General features: G+C 41.3%; 1 protein-coding gene across 1 annotated transcript in view; it reads left to right on the top strand.

The window, feature by feature from the left end:
- The window catches only part of LOC308298440 (uncharacterized protein), a 46,619-nt gene extending 41,232 nt beyond the window's left edge, over positions 1 to 5,387 (top strand). The window contains exon 20 of the mRNA XM_080742036.1: positions 3,369 to 5,387. Within this exon, the coding sequence (XP_080598162.1) occupies positions 3,369 to 3,443 (75 nt within the window). The 3' untranslated portion in view covers positions 3,444 to 5,387. The remainder of the gene's footprint in view (positions 1 to 3,368) is intronic.
- Positions 5,388 to 8,892: the final 3,505 nt, after the last annotated feature.

The following is an 8,892-nucleotide window of genomic DNA, read 5'->3' as shown; positions in this document are numbered from 1 at the left end:
AGCTGTCCCCAGACCGCAGCGCATCTAGCCTCTGTTCCCATGCATAGAAAGCAAGCAGGCATAGCAGTGACTGGAGTGGAGAGGCAACGCAGCCGTTGATAGAAAGTAGCGCCGGCACAAGCTGTTGTAAACCGCATGATTGGTAGATTCTCTGCTTTGAAAACTGCCTGACTGTAATTATTTTATTCCTCTCCAGTCTCCTCCAAGGCTAAAGGAACGGGGCTAAAGCGCAAGCATGCTAACGATTTAGCCACGTTCCTTGAGGAGGAAAAACAACAACAAACGTAGGCTAAAAGTAACAATTATGTAACGTCACAGCATCGATGCAGATTCAGAACGGCACGTGGCTGCATCGCAATGCAAGCAAATTGTCTTAATCTAAAACTTTTTAAGAAGTCCTCTACTCAATCGTTTACTAATATGCTGTGTGTGTGTTCGACACAGCACAGTACTCACTGCAGCCGGGCACAACCAGTGGCGTCAGTTCAGAAAAAGCTAAGGTATGGCAACATGACTGGTGTGACACCAGTCATGTTGCCATACCTTAGCAACAGGCACGATTACAGTACATTTTATTATTTCCCCCTGTAGCTAAGGTATGGCAGCCGCCATAGCTTGCCATACCCAATTGACGCCTCTGGGCACAACAGGACTCAGCGTTTGTCAATCTGTGGGTCGAGACCCCAGAGAGGTCCCAAAATGATTTTGGGGGGTCCCCAAATGATTAACTTTAATGTGCAACATTGTTTTCTCACTCAACTTAAACAAAACAACATAGAGTGTATTGAGGGTTTATGTACATGTCTAAAGTGACAACGTAAGGACTTTTTTAACCTCTGAAATGACAAATTAAATTGACAAAGGTCAAATTGTCAAATATTAGAGGCTGAAATTGTGAAAATAGCTGATCTACATGCTCACAATGCCTCGCAACGTGAGGGGTTGTGAGCATGTAGATCTGCTATTTTCACAATAGAACCGTGTTATACAAAATGTTGTGCCTCATCTCCTAGTGCTCGTCAGGGTGGGGGTCCCCAGTTAAAATATGATTATTTTGGGGGTCGCAGCCAGAAAAGGTTTAGAACCACTGCCTTATTGACTGTTTCATTTATTTATTTAAAGACCCATTTTTCATTTTGACTAAAACGATTGACTAAAACTGGACTAAAACCTTTGTGTGGGTTCGTCGACTAAAACTTGACTAAAACCTTTTGAGTTTTAGTCGACTAAAACTAGACTAAAACTATCAGGGATATAAATGACTAAAATCTGACTAAAACTAAGAAGCATTTCGTCAAAAAGACTATGACTAAGACTAAATCTAAAATGCCCGCCAAAAACAACACTGATACCAACGCTGTGCCAACCCCGAGTTTCCCGAGTTTGGGCCGTTTTTGAAAAACAATTTTTTTTTTTTTTTCAAATTTTTTTTTTGGACCTCCAGAAATGTATTAGGCATGATCGCGATCGCGAAATTGCATGTTTAACCCCCATACCAACCCATTCTTTCAAACATGGCAGCCATGTTTGTTTACATCTGAAGAAAACATAATGGCCCATAAATCATGAATGCCTGAACGGATTTCCAAGCGGATTTTTTTGTTTGAAAGCTGTGAACAGCATCTACACACGTGGTGCATCATCTAGGCATGGGCGTGCATTTTTTACACAATTGCACAATTACATGGAAGTCTATGGTAACCATGGCAACGCGAGACATTGAAGAGAAAAAATCATTGCAACATAAGTGTTAAATACAATTTCAAAAATAGCACATCTACCAGCTCACAACCATTTTTTAAGTAAAAAAGTATAAATGAAGACTAAGGTAACCAACAGTATATGGGTTTATCAGAATAATCAATTTAGTCCAAAATACATCATTTTTATGCTATGATTTGCTGATTGTTTCCTCCGTCCAGACACCTGGTGTTTTATCGCGTGGAAGTGCGTGCCTTTGAAAAGCTCTGGCAGTTTGTAAATGAACCAGAACATGTGGCGGCCAGTGTGTCATACATCTCTAGTGAAGATCAAAACATTGTCCTCCTGACGCAAAGCCTGTCTCATGCGGTCAAGCGCTTTCGTTCCAAGGGCGAAAACGATATGTATTTGGCCACAGACCTCCATCTGAAAATGTCTTGTTCTAGGTGACCGCCAGAAGAGAAGAAATTAGTGTTAAAAATTGTATACGGTAAAAAAAGAAATACTTTAATAATGTATATGGGTATACAAGCTTGCAGCGTGCCACAATGTGACACATCGTGAACTTCTGCTGTTTTTATAACAGCCAACGTACAAATACTGTGATGCTATATAAATTATTACTTTTGCTGGGAAGCCCTGTAGCCGGATTCAAAACGGCACGGATGCTTTCCCGGGTTGAAAGGTCTAACAACGTATACTGTATATGCTTTCCAAGTCTACAAGGCAGCTCCACTAATCATGTTCGACCTAGATTCAACACTATAAAAGGCTCTAATTCATTCTCCAGCTATACCACCGACAAGTGGAACGCCCTTCCGCAAGCCTTAAAGGAGTACAAATCCCTATTCCCTAGCCTCCTTCAAAATTGGTATGAAAAGTCACCTTCCGGCGGCTGCTACTCGAGACTTGTAAATAGACTAATGCCCAAGCCCCCAGAACCCTGGGGGCGCCCTGAAACCAAATGGACATGGTGGCCGTTTTGAGGTACTGCAGTTGGGTCTACTAACCACATGAACGCGCATAGGCTTCTTTGTATTGACGCGCGTTCATACCGGAAGAGCTCGTTCATGAATTTGAGCCCCAGCGCGTCCATGAACACAAACTATGACGAAAAATGCGTCACAGTGGCCCCACTACGTCACGGTTTTACTACACGGAAGGAGGGGTGAAAACGCCTCATGCGCTGGGTGAGCAACTCAATGCAAGTGGACGGGCGGGGATATCTGGTGTCCTCTCTATTCTTATTATAACTCTATGCTAATGCCCCATGTTTCCATGTTGCCTTTTTTTCTCCCCATTTTTCTGCTTTTGTAATTGATGTTATCCTATGTAAAGTACTATGTTCTATCCGTCTGTCTTTCAATGTTCTATGAGATACATAAAGTGGTTCCTGTGTAAATAAGCCATAAAGCTTACTAAGATCTCATTTTAGTTGACTTGTACCAGTGATTTGTGCTGTCATGAAACTGTACTTTTTTCTTTTGCAAATAGGTGAATATTGAAAAAAGGTCTCACATTTGTGTTCTTCTATGATACAACATCAGCTTACTGTTACGATGGTGAACATTATCAATGTTTTCACTGTGTCACGCACACACTATGCGTTGTTTCTCAAGCCAGGAACTCCTTAACCTTAATTTAACTGTCACCTTTATCATTTCCAGGGTAAAGCCTATGGACAGATGCTGTTGGATCTCGAGCTCAAAGGGCTGCCTGACCTCAAGTCACTGGTGGACTGAAAGACTGGCGCACAGAGCGTATGAGAGAGAGCGAGAGAGAGAGAGGTGGAGCCAAGTGAAAGTAGCATCACTCTCATGTTGTTGCTTAACACGATCGGACACATCTTAAGTTCATCCAACAAAAACATCCATTACATTTCATTAAAGTTAATGAATCCAGGAAGGATTTCGTTCAAGTTCCACTTCCACATGAGACGTCCTTGTACAAAGCGTGCGCGTGCATGCACACACACACACACACACACACACACACACACACACACACACACACACACACACACACACACACACACACACACACAAACGATACTGTTATCCAAGATTACATGATCCAATTTACATCGATATGTTTCCGTTCTCATACCGTCTCTCCTACAGATGAACGAACGGTGGCCTCGTCTAAACCATTTAAGCCCTACCTACATATTTATCGTGTGACAAAATATCAATCTACGAGCTTTTAGATCTGCCTGTTCTCCCTAATTTTGGCAAATTTCGAAAATTCTAAAACGAGTTTGAAAAAAACCCCCTCCAAAATGTTTTTTGAAAATGTTGGCCTTATAATGACGACGATGCCCAGAATAGGGGAGACTGTCTCCACGGGGGGAAAGTGGTTTAAAACGGTGCCTTTTTATATTCTCACCTTGGCCCGACCTCGGAGTCCAGCCAAGCCACCACAGCCCAGGAATGGGGCCACGCCACTGGCATGCAGGCTGGACTCCCCTTTAAACTTAATCACTAGCAGACTCCAAGCCTGGGAAATACCAAGAAACACGACATGCAAGAAACGAAAGGACTAAAAAAAAAAAAAGCACTTTGTTTCCGAGATGATTACGCACGCTTTATGACAATAAATAACGGGTTTTCTGTTTGTATAGGACTTTTCCAAACACCGTTAGAGGGGAAAGGTTTTATCCATTATGGAACGGTAACAACAAAACGACCGTAGGGTAAACAGTCCGGTTTGCCAGGCATGGGGTTTAGAACGCGAGGTTGCATGAGAACGAAAGCAGACGAGATGTAATAGAAGTTTAAAACTCGGGGGCCGGAGGGGGAGACAGACTAAATAAAAGCCAGAACGTGAAATGTGATGAAGAGATTTAAGAGAGATTTTTTAAATCACTGTTATAACTAAAGAATGAGGGAATTTATTTGTCACTTTTTCATTCAGGTACAAGCTTGTGACATGTTGGTTGAACGTGTTCCGTTGAGACCTCGGTAATGCGACAATACGCTATTAGAAAAAAAGATGATAATAGGAAAGTAATAATACTGGATAATGAAGTTAAAATTTAAATGATAAAATAATGATATGTAGAAATAACTAACTACTCTAACTCACTACTTTGAAAGAGTACATTATATTGATCATTAATACAAATAATTTATTCGTAAGCTGATCAAAAACCTTGTCTTCAAATACGTTTCTCCTATCAGTATAGACAGGAAACATACTAAAAGCTCTCCCAAAAGGCTTAAACAGATGTTCATTATTAAAAAAAAGAAATCATCGTTTAATAGAATCCCATTTCTGAAGCCGGGGGAAAATCCGAGGTGTGAAAACTCGTGGCCAACTCCACTTACTCATTTCCTGTTTGTGTCAAATCCCCAAATGGATCAAAGACGGCAGCTTTCCCACCCATCCTCTCCTGTTGGAGAACGCATGCGAGAGAGAGAGAGAGAGAGAGAGAGAGAGGTCACCAGAGGTGAGGAGGAGGCCATTCCACTCACCAGGAACCTCTACCTCAGTGTTTCTCAACCTTTTTTCTACATGGGAACACTTTTCATTTCCCAAGAATCCATGGGCACACCAACATAATACGGGTGTGTAAATATCGTCACTGTCGGGCAGAAACCTCGTATCTCCAAGTTTCAAATGTGTACGTTTCTCCGCAAAGTAAAGCCCTGCTTCAACATACAAGGCTGTCGCACAACAGTAGTGAAAACAGCAGATCTACAAGCACGCAACGCGTCGCACCGCGAGGCGTTGTGTGCTTGTAGATCGGCTGTTTTCACTAGTTTAAATCATTTTTAAAATGATAAATACAATACTGGCTTTCAAGCAGTTTCAAGGGGCACACTTGACCCTTCTCAGGGGCACACCAAAGGTCCCCAGGCACAGTGGTTAAGAAACACTGCTCTACCAAGTACGTTGCTTTTCACACATTTTGAACCATGAAATAATTTTTCTCTCTCTCTCTTATTTATTCCATTTGGTTCAGGGTGAGATTTACGGGTGTGTGAGACATGTTGAACGTTGTTCAGCTATTTTCATTCACATCTTATGACCACAAACGTGAAGTGCCAAGCTGAGATACAACTCCCATAGACAGATATTCTTTGGATAGATGCTTTATAGTGTTTTGGTTATAAACTCAATGCCAGGGGCAGGGGCGGACATCCTTTTCAGCAGTGGTGTAAAGTAGATATACTTAATTTTGAAGTATCTGTACTTTGCTTGAGTAATTCCAATTTTCAATACTTTTACTTCTACTCCACTACATCTCGGTTCCAAATATTGTACTTTTACTCTAGTAAAACTTTAGTTACTAGTTGCAGATATAAATCATTATTATAAAACATACATTAATCGACTTTAGCCTTATTTTTTTCCTAGGCTATTTGAAAATAGACGATCTACAAGGTCACAACGTGTCCCAATGCGACGCGTTGTGAGCTTGTAGATCTACTATTTTCAAATATGTTGCACTTTTACTTTTGGTACTTTAACATTTTGATGCCAATACTGTTGTACTTTTACTCAAGTACATTTTGAATTCCGGACTTTTACTTGTAACAGAGTATTTCTACATTGCAGTATTGACACTATTACTTAAGTGAAACATTTGAGTACTTTTTACACCACTGCTTTTCAGGCACACGGTCACTAATAGCCTGTTTGTTAGGTTCACACTCCGAGCCCCCTCCCTCCTTGTTCTCTCTCATCTCTCCATCCTTTATCCCCTTCCTCCCCTCCCCTTTCATCTCTCCTCTCCTCTTCTCACCTCTTCTTCTCGTCTGTAAGTCAAGAGAGTGTGAAGATGGTCGTTTAACATGGAAGCGCGAGCCCCGATCAACAGCAGGTCAGGAACGCGCTTTTTTTGTGTTCAGTTTGGCCCAGGTTGTCAAAAAAGCCACTTGTTAGTTTTGTTATGGCAGCATCTTACCACCTCGTCCTTATTAATGGAGCTATTTTCCATCAATTAAAACCCATTTAGACCTGGAACGAATCTGTGTCACGTTATATTTTAACCACTTTAACCATTATTTTATGCTTTAAAGTTATACTATGTAACTTTTTTTATAAAACATATCTTAAAATTGTCCTAACTATTAAATCGCTAAAGTTTTAGAACACCCACTCCGTTCATTTCAGCCCCAAAAGCCTGTTCTTTATATGTTTTCTACTTAGCCGTGACAGGGGCGGGATTTCGCGGCAAAATGACGTCATCTGCATCATCCGTATACGTTGTGTATACGTTGGCCAATCACATTGCAGATCATACACACATGATACACTACCGGCCAATCACGTCTCTTCAGGAAATAGCTTGCTTCAACAGCTTTGTTTACACTGGTCCTGCGCTGGTCTAGAAGTCTAGCCTGTAAACTCCCCAACGCCGGTCCGCAGAGGGACACGAGACACCTCCACGGATGCGTGGCGAGGCGGGCGAGGCGGACGCGGTGGTCTGAAGGCCCGGTCCGCGGCGAAAAACGGCCGAAAAAAGCAGACGCGACCGCGGTTTGCTATAACGCTACTGACCACCATCTCCAAATATGTTGTTCCAGGACCCCCACAAGAAGAGATTTGAGTTACAAAAGTTTGTTTTGAAAAATATATATATATTCGAAGATTTGCACACATTTTCCAAAATAGCAGATCTACAAGCTCGCTTGTATATCTGCTATTTTTCAATAGCTAAAGTATAAAATAATTCCGGGTGTCAATGTTTAAGCCAATAATTTGAATTATTGTTTTAGGAAACATATCCACGAACTCAAGGCTTCATGGGAGTTGATTGATTCTTTGGGTGAACTACTCCTTTTAAAGACAATTGCAGGAACTTTGCACTATCTTTACATTATTGACACGACGTTGAGAAATGGCACAAAACATAGACCGTCCGTCCACTCCCAAATGTCGTCCGCGAAAATAGCTGAGTTAGGAGCTCACAACATGTCACGACGCGAAGTGTTGTGAGCTTGCAGATAAGCTGTTTTTTTGCCAAAATGTTCAGTTGGAAGGGTTTTGCTGTGTAGTAGAATATCACACTAACAGTACTGTGGGTTCTTAGGACCAGTGTTTATACTAAGTTTTTCTTTTCTCTCTCTCTCTTAAAGGACAACTTTAGTTTTTTACAACAAGGGTTCATATTTTAGATTCTAATGAAAGAATATAAAAGATGAGTGTTAAATTGGTTTCGTTTACTTCTTTCTATTGTTTTAGAGATTCTTATTTCAGTGGTTGGGGGCATGCGTACAAGTGGCTAAATATGTCATTTTACACAGAATAAGCCCATTCCCAAGACACAACGCAACCTTTCATGGTTGGATGTGACTTATGGGGGCTAGAAGTGTTACTGTAAATAGCAGTAAAGAAACTGCTATCTTATTGTGTAAATACATATTTAGCCACTTGTACGCATGCCCCCATGTATACGCATGCCCCACATTTTAGCACAGTAAACGCAATAAAACAATAGAACGAAGCAAATGAAAACATTTTAACACACCTTTTCTTTTCTCTAATTACTATCTAAAATATGAATCCTTGTTGTAAAAAAACAAAGTTGTCCTTTAACTTGAATGATATAATATTTTTTTATGGAAAGGTTTTTAGGTGCTGGGTACAATGTATAAAACAAATAATGAAACGGTAGCAACTTATCTTTTGTGTAGATACTAAATTGATTAAAGATTAAAGACACTATTTTTCACGAGCCATGTTGCTTTCGTCACTTCATTTGTGTAGTTGTTGTTGCGCACAAACCGAGCTCAAATTAAAGAAGCTGTGTTTTTATATGTGTGTGTGTGTGTGTGTGTGTGTGTGTGTGTGTGTGTGTGTGTGTGTGTGTGTGTGTGTGTGTGTGTGTGTGTGTGTGTGTGTGTGTGTGTGTGTGTGTGTGTGTGTGTGTGTGTGTGTGAGTGAGAGAGAGTGAGAGAGGGAGAATGTGAGAGAACCTCCCCTTTTCTTGTTACCTAGCACCTCTTTGACACAGGAAACGCTGGGGCAAAAGGCGCCGACAGCGAGACCCCAAAGTGTGTGTGTGTGTGTGTGTGTGTGTGTGTGTGCGTGTGAGGGGGAGTGAGCCAGAGAGAGAGAATGTGTCTGTTTCCTGTTTGTTTGTGTGTGTGTTTGTGGGTGCCTGTAGGCTAGTGCTGAGGAACATTTGCTTGTCGTTCACACTGGGGTCTCAATCGCCCCAGTTAGTTCCACTTGCTTTAGCAC

Source organism: Nannobrachium achirus (assembly GCF_963921795.1).
Source record: "Nannobrachium achirus genome assembly, chromosome: 14".
Taxonomy (NCBI): domain Eukaryota; kingdom Metazoa; phylum Chordata; class Actinopteri; order Myctophiformes; family Myctophidae; genus Nannobrachium; species Nannobrachium achirus.
The sequence above is the reverse complement of the archived record's forward strand: the minus strand, read 5'-3'. Positions and strand labels throughout refer to the sequence as shown.